We start from the raw sequence: 17,087 nt of genomic DNA on the forward strand, positions 1-17,087 counted from the left end.
CGATGTATTTTATGAATGGTACGTTTTAGTTGTACAGCGTGTAAGGACTAGCAGAAAATGGAGGCAGAATTTTAAAAAAAAATGTTAAAAAGATAAGTCTAAAGATACTGGTCCGAATTCACAGAGCATTTGCAATAAGATGAATTAACAGTGAAAATTGCTAATCAAAGTGGTGATAATGATTGCAATTATGGAGATGTGGCTACAGAATGACTGAGACTGGGAACTGAATATCCGAAGGTATTTGTTATTTAGAAAGCTATGATGTGGAGATGCTGGCGTTGGACTAGGGTAGGCACAGGTAAGACATCTCACAACATCAGATGAAAGTCCAACAGTTTTTTATTTTCATGTATTTATTAGACTTCATTAAGTTTACAGAAACATTTCAAAACAGTGTAGGCATCAACTCTTGATAACTAGCCTGCTATTGACAACACTGGGACCATCTGTTTCTATCAGTTATCGGTTCCGTCTCATATGATGGGTGTTCACGGGGTCTTGTGGCAATGTTCCACCACAGTGGTGGAAATTCACCGTCACGAGCAGGGGGCAGAGCCTCACTCTGAGGATTATCAGTCACTTCCACTTGCAGTTGCTTCACCTCTCTATTCCGACACTGGAAGTGCAGCTTCTTCCATTACTGTTGCTTGGCAAAGTAATCTGGATACGTTGCCCTCTCAGATGGATGCCAATAATCCCGATAGGATTCAGGTGTCTTGTAGCAATTGTATTTCTTTGGTCGCCTGAGCTTTCAAAGCGCTGGGATCTTGGGTTCATGTTACACTCTCTGTAACCCCCACGACTTGTCTGGGCTTGCAAAATCTCACTAACTGTCCTGGTTGGAGACAATTCACCCCTCTTTAACCTGTGCTTAACCCTCTCTCCACTCACATTGTCTACATCTGTAAAGACTTGATTACCATCCCAACCGTTATCTTCTAATTGAGTCTGTGTGTATACGTGCCCTGTTTGTGAACCCAACTCTGAAGGGGCAGCGCTCCGAAAGCTCCTGCTGTCAAATAAACCTATTGGACTTGAACCTGGTGTTGTGAGATTTATTACGATATTTAGGAAGGACAAACAAAAAGAAAGGAGGGATAGTGCAAGTTAACTATGAGATCAATGCAATATTCGGAGGATATTGGCTTAGAAAATCTAGATGTAGAATCAGTCTGAATGGTGCTAAGAAGCAATAAGGGACAGAAAACATATGAGTGCAAGTTGTCTTTAGGCCTCCAAACAGTAGAGGTAAGGTATGAGATGGCAGCATTAAACAAGAAATTAAAGACGAATGTAACAAGGGTGCTACAATTATCGTGGATGACTTTAATTTACGTAGCCCTTGGACAAATCAAATTAGCAACAATACTTTCACAGCGTGTACAAGATTTTTTAAGACTAATATGTTGAGGAACCAACTCGAGAACATGTTATTCTAGATTTTGTTATTTTGCAATGAAAAAGGATTAATTTATAATCTTGTGTGGGGTCGTTGGGGAACAGTGACTATAACATTGAATTTCTCATTTGGATGGAAAGTGAAGCAATTTGATCAAAAACTTGGGTCCTAAATCTAAACAATGGGAACTACCAAGCTATGGGATGTGAGCTGGCTAAGGTAGATCAGACAACGTTATTAAAATGTATGGCTGTGGATAGGTAATAGCTGATATTTAAAGCATGAATATATGCATTTCAGTAGTTATGTATTCATTTCTGGTACAAAAACATGGCTTCCAAAATAAATTAAGGATCATATTGCATCCTAAGATATGAAGTTGCGTGAGAATTAGGAGAAATTCAATATTCTGCAAAGGCAGACCAAGAGATTGATTAAGAGGGGGAAGATAGAGTACGAGAGTAAACTTGCTTGTAACATAAAGCACACAGTAAAAGCTTGTATAAGTGTGTAAAAAAGAAAAATATTAGTGAAGACAAGTGTAGGTCTCTTACAGTCCAAAAATGGAGAATTTATAAGCGAGAACAAGAAAATGGCAAAGCAGTTAAGTAACTACATTACTCTGTTTTCACAGAGAAAGACACACATAACTTCACAGAAATGATAAGGAGTCAAGGGTCTGGTGAGAAGGAGGAATTGAAGGAAATTGGTATTGAATAGCGTGAAGAAATTAATAGAACAGAAAGCCAATAAATTTCCATGGCTTAGAAATACATCCCAGGGTATGAAAATACGTGATCTTAGAAAAAGTGGCTGCCTTGGTTGTCTTCTTCCAAAATTCTGTAGATTCTGGAACAGTCCTGACAGATTGGAGAATGGCAAATCATAGAAATTGTAAACCTTACAGTGCAGAAAGAGGCTACACACAGACAGTGACCCGAGCTGGGAATCAAACCGGAGTCTCCGGTGCTGTAAGGCACCAGTGCTAACCACTGTGCCACCGTGCCTCACCAAGGAAATACTCCTATTTTGAGGGAATAGGAGTTTAGAGGCAGAGCAGGGAAGGCCACCAGAAGGTTTGAAGAAAAACTGGTTAAATGTATAAGATAAGGGGCAGAAAGCTAGGTCCATGAATTGGGAACATAAAAGTACAAAAATGGAAGATAAGAAAACGTGGTGAGAATTTGGACAGTGAGTGATGTGGGAAGAGATCCCACACTGTTGAAAGAAAAGCTGTTAAGAGTAGTGGAAGATCAAAGAGTAACATCCAGAACGAGATAGCAGCCTAACAAACTTGAGGAATATAGTACAAGGCAAGAATGTTAAAAGGAGCAGAAGTCCATGTGATCGAGAAGTCTTAGTGGCTTTAAACAAATTCGTAGACAAGATGCCAAACAGAAGAATTGTGCAGTTGGAGAGAATTTGGGGTGTATACAAAGTGCCAGATAGTGGACAGCTGCTTTATCTTATAGATGGATCTGCACGGAAAAGGTGGTCACTGATGAGACTTATAAAGCTGAAGCCAGACAAGTGGCACAAGGTTTTGAAAAAAAATCAGGTGACTAAGTTACAAGACTAGATTCATCTGTGGCAGGAAAGAATATCTCCTTGGTTCTGTTTGCTACAAATTCCTGGGAATGCAAGCCAGTTGATATTAAAGTTGCATTTTTGTAGGAAGACCAGCTTTGAAGATGAGTTTTTCTTCACTCGCTGAAGTAAGAATCAAACGCAAGAAGGGACATTCAGGAAATTAACTAAATGGATAAAGGCAAAATACTGCAGATCTGAAACAAAACAAAATGGTGGGGAAACTCAGCAGATCCTCCGTTTTTTTGCTGGCATGGGCACTTAGTATCAATTTGGGGGAATTCCGCCCGACATCTCTGACAATGCAATATTACACTGAAGCGTCATTGTAGATAATTCACATGTGGAATGCAACTTGAACCCCACTTCCTGACACAGAAACAAGAGTGCTGTGACTGAATCAAAGCTGGCACCTTGACTGCACAGAATATGCACCCTTCCTTTGATATACTTCTCCATATTTTGGAGTGCAAGCTGAAAAAAAACAAGGAACATGTTAGCTACAAGTAATGAACACATCTTAAATGTCACCTCTCAGGAGTTGGAGCTCTGCCCTTTGCTTCCTCCACAGGCATTGGAGGCAGTATTCACTTCGCTTCCCCCACTCCCTGCAGGTACCCTCTCAGTCTCGAGGGCACTGCCCCAATCTTCCAACCCCCTGCCCCCCTTCTCCCCACAACTGTTGTCTCAGGAGCACCCCCCCCACCCACCCACCCACCCACCCACACACACACAGGCATCAGGCTTCCCCAATACACACAAGGGGTGCAAAATTTCCCCTCTCGTCCTTCTTGAAAGAGAGACATCTTATTCTCAAACTGTGTCCCCTGGTTCTAGTCTCCCGCACAAGAAGAAACATCCTGATATTCACCTAACCAAGTCCCCTCAGCATCTTGTATGCTTCGACTAAACTCCAATGTATATGTCCAATCTATTCACCTTACTTTGTAAGATTTTCCCATCATCCCAGGAATTTGAAGTATGAATCTTTTCTAAAGTGCTTCTGATATAATTATTTTCTTTTTTAAATAAGGAGACCTAAACTGTGCACAGTATTCCAGATGTGGTCCCACCAAGCGTTCTACAGCTACAATAAAACTTCCCTACTTTTTATATTCCATTCCCTTTGTAATACTTGCCAATGTTACATTTGCCTTCCTAATCACTTGCTGTACCTACATATTAACCTTTTGTAATTCATGTACCAGGGCATCCAGATCTCTCTGTACCACCAGATTCTATAACCTCTCTCTCTATTTAAGTAGCATACTACTTTTCTATTATTCCTGCAAAAGTGGGCAAGTTCAGATTTTCCCACATTATGCTCCATCTTCCGGTTTTTTTGCCGAATCTCACTTAATTGTATCTATATTGCTTTGCACTCTTTACCTCCTCTTGACAGCTTGCTTTCCTGTATATCTTATTGTCACTGGTGAATTTAACTACCATACATTCAGTTCCTTCATTCAAATCTTTGATGTAAATTATAAACTGTTGGAAGTCTCGGTGCTGATCCTTGTGGCACACCACTAGTTACGGCTTGCCAACCCAAAAATACTCAATTATCTCTACTCTCTGCTTCCTGTCAGCTAATCAGTCATGTGCCCCCTAGTCCTACTTCCCACTCAGAAAGAATAGTAGGACTAGGGGGCACAGCCTCAAGATAAAGGGGGGACGGTTTAGAACGGAGTTGAGGAGGAACTTCTTCACTCAAAGGGTGGTGAATCTCTGGAATTCTCTGCCCGTTGAAGTGGTGGAGGCTACCTCGCTAAATATTTTTAAGACGCGGGTTGATGGGTTTTTGATAAGAGAGGGGATTAAGGGTTATGGGGAGAGGGCGGGAATGTGGAACTGAGCCACGACAGATCAGCCATGATCTTATTGAATGGCGGGGCAGGCTCGAAGGGCTAGATGGCCTACTCCTGCTCCTATTTCTTATGTTCTTATTCATGCAAATATGTTCTCCCTACATCATTAATTCATATTTTGTGCAGGAACCTTTGATATGGCACCTTATCAATTGCCTTCTGAAAATCCAAGTATACCACATCTATAGATTTCCCTTTGTCCACCTTGCTTGCTGCTTCCTCAATGATATCAAATAAGTCAGTTAAATACAATACATAGCAGGTCTGACGGAACCTGTGGGATAAGATAGGACAGGCTGGGTCTCATGCTAATTGCTACAAGAAGGACAGTTTAAGCATATTTCACCTCTTCATTTCATCTATTTGAAAGTTACTGGTACTTAAGTGCCAGTAACGTTATTTAGAAGCAGAACTTGAACTTAAGTTTCTTAGCTGGAATGGAAAAACATCTCCTTGATGCTGTAGTTTTGCTTTCTAAAATTCGACTTTTGATTAACAGCACAAAATTTATTCAGACTGCTGCAAGTAAATTGTAATGCTGGAACACATTTAATCCAGAAATCTTGTGGACATAAAATAGAATGGAAAATGTTATCAAAACATCTTACAGATTGTTGAGCAAAATCATGAAGTTCGATTTGATGATTGTTACATTGCTATATTTTACTAGCACTTTGAAATTGCTTAAAGTTAAAATGCTCAATACCGGAAATACTTTTTTGAACATGAATAGATTCTTTAGAACAAAAATATATGCTGAAATATTGTATAGAGAATTGGGAAATACCATTTTACTAATTACCCCTGATTTGTTTGTAAAACAAGTTTATTAGAGGTTAATCTCGGTTTCCAATCCATCATTGCTTATCTGCAGCTGTTTCTCCCAGTTTATGCCCTGCGTTTTTCTTTCATAAGGGAAGCAGCTGAATGAACTTGAAACTCTAAGCTGGCAGAATGTCACTGATGTCTCCATTATTGGTACAAAAATATTTCTGAAGCAAGTCAAAAGTGAAATCCTATTTCCTAAATAGCTAGTGATCGCATACAAACACAAGAAACTCGGAAACACAGGGTGAGTATCTTTTGAAAGTTTGACTCTTTAAGAGATTAAAACCTTTTATGAAGGATACAGTCGCTTTAAAGAAGATTAAGTGGATATTTTGTTCAAGATGGTTATTAAGATTGTCAAAATTTCAACACATGAATTTAAGATTAACTGTATTTTAAAAAGTCTTTTTCAGTATAAGCAATTTTGCATCCATTTCCTGTATAACCACAGTTTTTCTTTAGTGCCTTGCTCAAGTGACCAGTCTTCAGTTCTAAGCAAGGAAATTGAATGTAGACTCCTCAACCATGGGCCTTCACAGATGTATCAATGCTATCTACACACCGTTACAGCCATAGTTGCTGGATTGCAGCCCTCCTGGGCCTCAGGACATCAGCTTTTGTTGTGATACGCACACTGCTAACATCAGCTGGCAGTATAATCCAAGGACATGATATCTTTCTGGTCTGTATGCTTCACCACCACACTATATTTGTCCAATGATACATCAGAAGATATGCGTATTGATTTCTGGATTACAGCATGTGATTTTTTTTCTTCCGGTGGGATATCTTGTCATCAATCAAAAAATGAAAGTTTTTTATTTTGTGATATCAGTATTTCAAAGAGACACATTCCAAAGTTCTTCTAGTGACTAGTTGGTGAAATCTATTATTACAGTAGTCTCACAGACCAGGTTTGAAAGCCCCTTCAGTCACCTGTCAGGGGGAAAAGTGGGTTATAAACAGTTAGGTAGTTAACTTGAAGGAGATAATATTGGATAGCATGGAAGAATGGAAGGATTTGTGTGTTTAGCTTCACAACACATTAAAACTGCACCTGCAGTGTATAATACCATGAGAAAGCTAGTGGATATTGTGGTTTACACTGAGAGATATAGAATTTGAAGTCCCAATGTACTGGCAAATTTGTACAAAATCTGAATAAGGCTGTAGTTGACATGCTATATGCAGTTTCAACCTCTCTGTCACCCCCCATCTTTATCATCAGTTCTCTCTCTTCACATCATAGAAAGCATTTTGAGACAGAATATGTATAGTGCACATTGACTAGGCTGAAGTACAAAGAAAGACTTGAGAAATTGTGCTTGTTTTTATTAGAACAACAGGCGATTAAGGGAAAGTAGATCAAAACAGCCCATTTCCAGAGGTTGAGTGGCCTAGAATAAGGATGCATAAATGCCAAATTAAAGATTTGGGACAGAGAGCAGGAGACTTTTTTTACACGGTGTTTTGGGGCTATCAGTATCTAAGAATGGATTATTAGACAAAGGGTTAAAGGAAATGGAGATATGAGAACAGGAGGGGCATATGGGATTGTGCCTTTTGCTTATATGGAATATGAGCAGCAAAATGGAATGGTTAAACTGAACAACTTGCTTCTGTGATAATTTCTTTTTCTTTGGATTGGGAATGCAAATATATATAAACTTAAAGTAGAATGGAGCTTACCAGAATTCCGCCTAACATCTGTCTCCCCCATCCCCAGCTTCTTACAGTCTGTCCCCAAAATAGAACATGTCCAACAGATTTTTGGCAAAAACAGTTGATGTATATTAATAACCTTTATTGTAGGTACATGATGTGCTGAACTTTTAAATTGAGTAATATTTGTGACTTGCTTTTTTAGACAAATGACCATGGAATCAGTAGTTGAATCTCATCAAGATGGCAGTGTAACAGATTCTGCGACAGATAGTGAATCTATCCAATTACAAGCTCAGAATTCTCAGACCCAAATTTCCACCATTGCGCAGGTAATTCTGCAATAGCTGCTGTACCTAAAAAGAAGATTGAATTCTATTACTTTCTGGATTTAACATTGTACATATAAAGGATAATCTGGTTTAGTTGGCAAATGAGAATAATGTAATGAACAAGAACCAGTACATTAAAATTTCAGGTAGGATGGGTTGACTACTACCTCTATTTGACTTTTGTCACCTTTTCTTCTCCTGCACCAAATTTCTGAAGACCCGCTTTTGTCTTGTTACTTCAGTTCATATTTTCTTTCACTTCTCATTTTAATGTTTCTGACTTTGTCTTGAATGTCTGGGAAGTCACTGGCTAATGAGATGAGCAGTTATGGTGGGAAGCATGGTGGCATAATGGTTAGCACTACTGTCGCATAGCACCTGGGACCTGGATTCAATTCTAGTCTTGGGTGTCCATCTGTGTCACTGTCTCCCCGTGTCCGCATGGGTTTCCTCCAGATTCCTTCCACACCCCAAATGTATGTGGGTTAGGTTGGTTCGCATGCTAAATTGCCTTAGTGTTGGGGGATTAGCAGACTAAATACGTGGGATTACAGGAATAGGGCCTGGATGGGATGGGTAGTGCAGGCTCGATGGGATGAATGACCGCCTTTTGTAATGTAGCAATTCTATGAAGTTATCAGGATAGATGGATGGAGAAACAAGCTGCCATGTTCGGGTCCAGTTTGAGAGGGCTGCAAAGCATTTGTTATGGCGGTTCTGAGAACAGATGAACAAGTGTATGGGAATACTTCAGCAAACAAAAACTAGAATTGGAATGGTAGAGAGATTGAGGAGAGTTGTAAGACCTTTCCAGAGCTAGAGAGGGCAAAATGATGGAAGAAATTTAACAAGGTTGAGAATTATAAATTCTCTGGAAATTAATGCAGGGGATTGGCTAATAAGTGGGAACATGAAACTCTGTGTTTGCAAATTCATGTAATTTTTTTAACAAGGAATCACTAATTACACTCTGAATGAAAGTGAGTGTAAGTTTACAAAAACACTGGGCAGAATTTTCCTGCCCGGCCCACCACTGGAATCTTAGCGGGTGGGACAGAAAATTTGGCAGACCTCAGAATAGAATTTCCAGTCGTGGGGTGAATGTGGCCAGAAAATCCTGTCTATCATCTCAGGCTGATAAGACTGCAAAAAAAGAAAGTAACTTTATTTTCAATAGAAGTGGTCAAAAATGGGTGATGAAGAGTATTGTTCAGTATAAGCCACAGCAGCACAGATATTTGTAAACAGGCTGTGCACAAGTTGGCCCCTTTAACTTACTGTGCATGCATGACTGCACCAACAAAAAAGGTATTATGCAGTTAAATACATCACTTCAAAATAATGTAAGGAAATGTTGATGATTTCTGTATAAATTCTAAAGGAGGCCTCAACTGGAATACTGTAAGTATTGGACTTCACATTATAGGAAAGCTCTTGAGGGTTTAAAGATGATCTAACACTGATTCTTTTAGGCACTGCCTGGTATGAAAAAATCAAAAGTTGCAGAAAGATTTGAGACATTGTGCCTTTTCATGATACAGCAGCAAAGAGTACAGGGCAATCAAAAATGCTAGGATTGGTAGAGTGCAGAGGAATGTAAGGGATCAGAATGAAAGGCCATGGGTTCACAATTAAGAAAATCTTGTGTTTGTACAGCACTTTTCATGACGACTGGGCAGCTCAAGGCTGGTACAGCAAATCGAGTACTTTTTAAATGCAGCCACTATTGTGATGCCAGAAATGGAACAGCAAATTGAATGCAGCAAACTTCCAAAATAACTATGTGATCATGATGTTTGAGGGATACAGAAGACAATTCTCTTGTCCTTCTTTAAAATTGTTGCATGGGATTTTTTAAAATCCATCCAAACAAGTTGATGGGGCCTCGGTTTAAGGCCTTGTGTGAAAACAGCATCTCCAACTGTGCAGTATTCCCTCAGTATCAGTCTTGAGTTTTGTGCTGAAGCCTGGAGTGGCACTTGAAACCAGAAGGAAGAAAGAACTTAATACATTGTCTTTCATAACTTCGACATCTAAAGTGGCTTTACAGTCAATAAATTACTTTTGAAATGTAGTCACATTTGTAACATGGGGAAATGCAGCAACCAATTTTCGTGCAGCAAGGTCACATAAAAAGCAGTGTATTGATAACTAGCTTATCTGTTTTTATGATGTTGGCTAAGAGAAATATTGGTCAGGGCAATGGGGGAGACCTCCTGTTTCTCTCCGAAGTAGTGCCATGAGAGTGGTGTCTACCTGAGAGGGAAGATGGAGTTTTAGTTTAATGAATTCTCTTCGCAATGCACTGGAGTATCAGTCTTGTGTTTGAGTCTCTGGGGTGGGACTTGAACCTATGACCCACCATATCAGAGGCTCATATCTGATTGGCCATGCACATATCTGAAAACAAGCACACACAGTTTCTTGAAGGAGATTTACCACATTAATAGAAGTCAGTTCTTTCTCACTACCTAAAAGCATGGGTATCAAACCTTTCCATTGTGAACTGAAAATGGAGGCTTCAACTTGAGGAAGCATCACAATGAAGTTCAGGATCCTGTCCTTACCTAGCATCACGCACATGCACTTCCATTAGCACTCACTGTATAGTGATCAGGACCAGATACCCATAGTGGCTTCCCCTTAAGTTCAGGAGCCAATTGTTGTATCTCTACTTTTGCTGTGGCTCAAATCAGTTAATTTAGTACTGATCAAATATAGAATCATTCTTTCACTGTACGGGGTCAGGTATATTCCGAGCAGCTGAGTGACCAAGGAACAATCATTGTGTGTGCTCTTTAAGTTTGAACCTGGAAATCTCAAAAGGTTTGCTTTACCATGTCCTTAATTAGAAAGACTTTCAAACTAATTCCAACTAGTTTTAATAAATGCATATACAAAATATGCATTGCAATTTGTATCCTTTACACAAAATTTCACAGTAACTTCATTGCAATATTAATGTAAGCCTTACTTGTGACTAGTAACTTTTTTGAAGCAGATATGAATATTGAGCAGAAATGGTGAATTCTATGTTAATATTTTAATTTCTGCATTAAAGTATCATAGGGATTGTTCCTCAAGTCAGAGTATGAAATGAGAAAATGTACTGGAACTAACATTAGCTGTTCAGATTCTTCTAATCGTTGTTGAATTTTCATGGATTTCACTTTGCTCAATTCATAAAGAACATAATAAATTATAGCATAGGAACAGGCCCGTTGGCCCTCCAAGCCTGCACCGACCATGCTGCCTGACTTAACTAAAACCCTCCTACCCTTCCGGAGACCATATCCCTCAATTCTCATCTCATTCATCTACTTGTCAAGATGCCCCTTAGAAGTCACTACTGTATCTGCTTCCACTACCTTCCCCTGCAATGAGTTCCAGGTACCCACCACTCTGTGTAAAAGATCTACCTCGTACGTCTCTTTTAAGCCTTGCTCCTTGCACCTTAAACCTCTGCCCCCTAGAAATTGACTCTTCACCTGGGAAAAAGCTTCTGATCATTCTGTCCATGATTCTCATAATCTCGTAGACTTCTATCAGGTCACCCTATAACCTCTGTTGCTTCAGTGAGAACAAATCAAGTTTCTTCAACCTCTCATCATAACTAATGCCTTCAATACTAGGCACTATCCTGGTAAATCTTTTCTGCACCCTCTCCAAAGCTTCCATTTTCTTCTAGTTTTGTGGCAACCACAATGGAACACCATTTTTAAAGTGCGGCCTAACTAAGGTTCTATAAAGCAGCAACATGACTTGGCCAATTTTTAAACTCAATACCCTGACTGCTGAAGGCAAGCATGCCGTATGCCTTCTTGACTACCTCCTCTTTCAGTGACCTGTGCATCTGTACACCCAGATCCCTTTGCCTATCGAACCTCTTGAGGGTTCTGCCATTTACTGTATATTTCCGATCTGTATTAGGCCTTCCAAAATGCATTTCCTCATATTTATCTGGATTAACCTCCATCTGCCATCTCTCTGCCCAAGTCTCCAACTAATCTATATCTTGCTGTATCTTCTGATGGTCCTCATTGCTATTCGCAAATCCACCAACCTTCGTGTCGTCCGCAAACTTTCTAATCAATCCAGTAACATTTTCCTCCAAATTATTTATATATGTTACAAACAGCAAAGGTCCCAGTACTGATCCCTGAGGAACACCACTTGTCACAGCCCTCCATTCAGAAATGCACCCTTTCACTGGTATCCGCTGTCTACTTTGACTGATGTGGAGATGCCAGCGTTGGACTGGGGTAAACACAGTAAAAAGTCTCACAATACCAGGTTAAAGTTCAACTAGTTTATTTGACAGTAAACCCACAAGCTTTCGGGGTTTGCCCCTTCGTCAGGTGAGTGGAGAGTTCTGGTCTCAAAGGGAGCATATAAAGGCACACACAGTTTACAGATTACTGATTAGAGTGCGAGTCTTTACCCTTTTACCCTTTAGACCTGGTGTTGTGAGACTTATTACTCTACTTTGATTGAACCAGTTTTGTATCCACCTTGCCAGCTCACCTCTGATCCCTTGCGACTTCACCTTCTGCACCAGTCTGCCATGAGGGATCTTGTCAAAGACCTTAATGAAGTACATGTAGACAACATCCACTGCCCTCCCCTCAATCACCGTCGTCGTTTCCTCAAAAAATTCATTCAAGTTCGTGAGACACGACCTCCCCTTCACAAAACAATGCTGCTTCTCACTAACAAGTCCACTTATTTCCAAGTGAGAATAAAACCTGTCTTGAAGAATCCTCTCCAATAATTTCCCTACCACTGATGTAAGGCTCACCGGCCTGTAGTTACCTGGATTATTCTTGCTACCCTTCTTAAACAAAGGAACAACATTGGCTATTCTCCAATCCTCTGGGGCCTCCCTGCCAATAAGATATACAAATATGATTATGATCACAATTGATCTGGGTCCCTTAAGCAGTTGGTTTTACAAAAATCTAGTTTAGTGGATCATGTTTATGGGAAATGAATATGTGAAGATTACTAATTTGCAATCCCAGAGAGATGAGGCCAGAAGGTATAGCTACCACTTGATGCTCTGCTCTCATGTGACAGATGTCAGGGAAAATCAGTTGAGACTGCTTTATAGCTGAAGGCAGATATATTTAGAAACTTCAGCTTAACAAATAACTCATTAAAAGAACTGTTGTCAGAAAATGTCACTGTATTTAAAATATATGTTAAAAAAACCTGCAATTATATTTAATCCTTGATGGAACAAACAAAAGGCATTCTAAGCCTGATAGATTGAGGGATTAAAATCATCCAGAGCTTTGGGAGAATATTTTTCTAAGTGGTGCCATGAGATCTTTAATACCCACTTGAACAGGTAGACAGAGGCTTAGTTTAAAGTCTGCTGAAAGATCGTACATAAATCCTTGGTGCTGCTCTTGAGTGCAATGCTGCATTATATTCTCAAGTTCCAGAACAGGGCTTGAAACATGACCTAACTCTGAGCTGAAAATATTCTGACTCAAGGCTTATTGAGTGTAATGCCCAGATTTTGGGGCAGACTTTCCACTGAGTCTGTATTTTTATACTAAAGAATTTGGTAGAGGTCAGTGCAGAAATTGGTTTTTAAGTTCTGCAGAAATCTCATGCTCCGTTCAAACTTTGCTTCAATGATTTGTCACCTTTGTTGCTAACAGATTTATAATGGCTGAACAACTTCAGTACCAGATGCAGTGCCATGTGATACTGGATACTTGGGACTCCAGCTGACTGACCTTTTTGAGATCAGAGCTGTCTACTGGCTGTGATTTTGATTCTAATATGGCATTCAGTTTTTCTTTGTTTTATTGTTTCCTTGAAAAAGTTGAAAGTTATTCCTAAACTATTACTGCCAAAATGTTTACTTAACTATGGTGACAAATACTTATGGCTACTGCATTGTTTAATTCTTCATCAGTTATTTTTGTAAAATGAAAGCACACATTTTCTTCAAGGATGCTAAAGAAGCAAGAATTAAGGAGCACAGAGTTCTGAAGGCTGTAGAACTGGAGGTTATTAGAGAGAGTGCAGGGAGGGATTCAAAACAAGGATGTGAATTTTAAAATAGAGGCTTTGCCTTATTCCCAGGTAAGCAGTGAGCATGGGTGATGGATTAAATGAGATTTTCAAGGAAGTAAAGCAACTTTTGTGTCGTGATTTAAAAGCAATAATTACCTCTCATAAAATAATTTGTATATGATTTTAATGAGTTCAGTGAGAAATAAATATCAACTGAACAATTATTCTACTTGTGCATTTTCTTTGCAGGTATCGGTAGCTGGTACTCAAGTTGCTTCAGGGTCTCCAGCTGTAACTGTTGTACAATTGCCTTCTGGCCAAACCGTGCAGGTTCAGGGAGTAATCCAAACTGCACAACCCTCTGTCATCCAATCACCACAGATACAGACGGTACAGGTTAGCTATGGCTTTGGACTACTGTAACTTTTTTCCAGAAACTCAGATGCTTGAACAATGCAAAGCCATCATTTATGCATAAAATAACTAAAGGTTAAATCTTAAGATGTATTTTTGTATTTTGTTCCTGGGATGTGGGTGTCACGAGCAAATCTGGCATTTAATGTCCATCTTTTAATTGCTCTTGTTGAGCTGCTCCTTTGACGTGCTGCATTCTGTGGTTACCCTGAAGTGCTGTTGGGTCAAAAGTGCCAGAATTTTGATTTGGTGATGATGAAGCAATGGTGATATCAGTCCAAGTCAGGATTAGTGCAACTTGGAGGGAAACTTGCAGATGGTGCTCCCATTCGCCTGCTGCCTGTCACCTTCTGGGGAGTGGGGTTTGCAGGTTTGGGAGCTGCTGTTGAAGAAGCCTTACTGAGTTGCTGCAGTGCACCTTATATATGGTTATCACTGCAGCCATGATGCGCTGGTGCTGGAGAAAGAGAGAATGGTTAAGGTGAAGTGCCAGTCAAATGAACTGCTTTGTTTTGGATGTTTGTGAGGTTCAGTGTTGCTGGAGCTGTGTTCACTTGGCAAGGTGTTGAGTATTCCTTTTGCACTCCAGTTAATTTATCAGGTATAGCTGTGAATTGCACAGTTTCCCAGGTTTTAGTGTCACAATACTTGATCAAGCTATCAATCGCTCAAAGTACAGCTTAACATGAACTGTGTATTAGGCACCAGGTAGCTCTCAGCATCCATAATAGCTTTACGATTGCTGAAGAGCATATATGAAAGTAAAGTTTCTTTTAGGGCTTGTAAACATCAATACAAGGCTCTGTCTATCTATCCTCAATTGAGTAAAAAATGATGCTATGGTACTTTTTGAAGAACAAGGGAATTCTGCCTCTAGCTTTGGCCAATATTTATCCTTCAGTCACCACATTCAAAAAAAAAAGTTATCTAGTCTTCATCACATTTTGTCACTGTTTGTGGAATCTTGGTATATGCAAATTGTCTGCTGTGTTTCATAAATAACAAAAGTGACTGCACTTCAAAATTTCTTAATTGGCTGTAAAGTGTTTTGAAATGCCTTGAGGTCACAAAAGTGATGTATAATTGGAAGTCTTTGCTCTTTAAATTGAGAGCAATGGGATGCTAAATGTGATCACATTTATCTTTTTGAACAGGGAAATTCTTTTTTAAAAAAAAGTTTTGATTTCTGACATTTTGCTCTTTATCAGTTTCCCAGCTTCCACAATCTTGGAAGTTCAGCTTATGGTTGGCACAGTGGTTAGCACTGCTGCCTCACAGCACCAGGGACCTGGGTTCAATTCCCAGCTTGGGTCACTATCTGTGTGGTTTTTGCATATTCTCCCTATGTCTGTGTGGGTTTCCTCCAGGTGCTCTGATTTCTCCCACAGTGCAAAGATGTGCAGGTTAAGTGGATTGGCCATTTGAAATTGTCCCTTAGTATCGGAGGAATTAGCTAGGTAAATGCATGGGCTTATGGGGATAGGACCTGGGTAGGATTCTGCTCAGTGCAGATTCAATGGGCTGAACGGCCTCCTTCTGCAGTGTAGGATTCTATTCTTTTGTGAGGCCTATCCTCCCTGAACTACATTGGTTCCCTATCCCCTGTTCCCTAAACTTTACAATTTTCATTCTTAAATTTTTATTTCTTAGTGACATGCAGCTCTCCCTGCCTGACTTGGTCCAGTTTTCCAACCTTTAATATTTACTGGGTCATTTTGCAAGTTACTTCCTTTGCTCAACATTAATTGAGAACCGTATGCAAAGCCTTACACAGACACTTCTCTGCTTGTCTCCGATGCCTCAAAATTCTATGGAGACACCATTGCCTTAGCAGCATTATAAAGTATTCTCGAGACTCTGCAGAGAGATTATTGCCTTGGAAGCATAGAAAGATTAACCACACAATCCATTGTTCACCATTCAGCCAGAAGAATAGAAGTTTGGAGTCAGAAGCTTACTGCTTTCCACCAGCCATGCCCTTTGAAGGCATTCCACCTCCCTTTATTCCTGCCTCTGTCAGCAGCCAATCGCAAATGCGGCAGCATGACAGGGTGGGAATGTGATGTCTAAACAGACCACAGGTTACAATTTGCCTGCTGGCTTTGAGATGGAGACAAACCTGTATAAATAACATCCTCACTTAATATGTCACTTCAGTTCATTCACACGTCCACTATGGTGATGCAGGCTGCAGGCAACCCTCCCTTGGTAGTGGTTCTCATCCATATATGAAGGTGAATTTGTCACTATTTGACATAGGGTCATGAGGGGCAAGAGTCTGAACAGCAAGAGGAAGCAGGACCTCAATAAGGTCAAGAGCTGGTGAACGTTGACCACTGCAGTGATGAGCCTTGGCCAGACCATGGGTCTATTGCCAGTGAAGCTCTTATCTAGAGAGAGAGATGAAAAGCAAAGCTGGAGATGCTCCTGTGTTTTCTGGAGTGTGGTTGCTCCACTCCTTGCTGGGATCTCGAAGTTATGAATCCTATGAGTTGGGAACAAACTCTACCCCCTGCCTCCCTTGTCCAGCTTTGGCGCAGTGTTTCCTAACAGCGCTTGAGTGAAGTTGTGCAAGGCTGAGAAAACATAAGAACATAAGAAATAGGAGCAGGAGTAGGCCATCTAGCCCTTCGAGCCTGCCCCACCATTCAATAAGATCATGGCTGATCTGAAGTGGCTCAGTTCCACTTTCCTGCTTTCTCCCCATAACCCTTAATTCCCTTGCCTACCAAAAACCTATCTACCCGTGTCTTAAATATATTTAGCGAGGTAGCCTCCACCACATCAATGGGCGGAGAATTCCAGAGATTCACCACCATTTGAGTGAAGAAGATCCCCCTCAACTCTGTTCTAAACGGCACCCCCTTATCTTGAGGCTGTGCCCTCTAGTCCTGCTGTCCTTTCTGAGCGGGAAGAATCTCTCCACCTCTACCCTATCCACGCCCTTCATTATCTTATACGTCT

General features: G+C 40.3%; 1 protein-coding gene across 9 annotated transcripts in view; it reads left to right on the top strand.

Annotated features, from left to right (window-relative positions):
- LOC145358363 (cAMP-responsive element modulator-like) overlaps positions 1-17,087 on the top strand; it is a 118,600-nt gene that overhangs the window by 23,998 nt on the left and 77,515 nt on the right. For 6 of the 9 annotated variants that reach the window (XM_080212355.1, XM_080212345.1, XM_080212382.1 and 3 more), the window contains 3 exons: positions 5,773-5,929; positions 7,553-7,679; positions 13,959-14,105. In XM_080212355.1, coding sequence (XP_080068481.1) covers positions 7,557-7,679; positions 13,959-14,105 — 270 coding nt within the window. In that variant the 5' untranslated portion in view covers positions 5,773-5,929; positions 7,553-7,556. Of the gene's footprint in view, positions 1-5,772; positions 5,930-6,147; positions 6,368-7,552; positions 7,680-13,958; positions 14,106-17,087 lie in introns of all 9 variants that reach the window. The other 3 variants (XM_080212374.1, XM_080212402.1, XM_080212392.1) reach the window with 3 other exon arrangements.

Source organism: Carcharhinus amblyrhynchos, chromosome 2, assembly GCF_965287045.1.
Source record: "Carcharhinus amblyrhynchos chromosome 2, sCarAmb.v2.hapA, whole genome shotgun sequence".
In the NCBI taxonomy this organism is placed as follows: domain Eukaryota; kingdom Metazoa; phylum Chordata; class Chondrichthyes; order Carcharhiniformes; family Carcharhinidae; genus Carcharhinus; species Carcharhinus amblyrhynchos.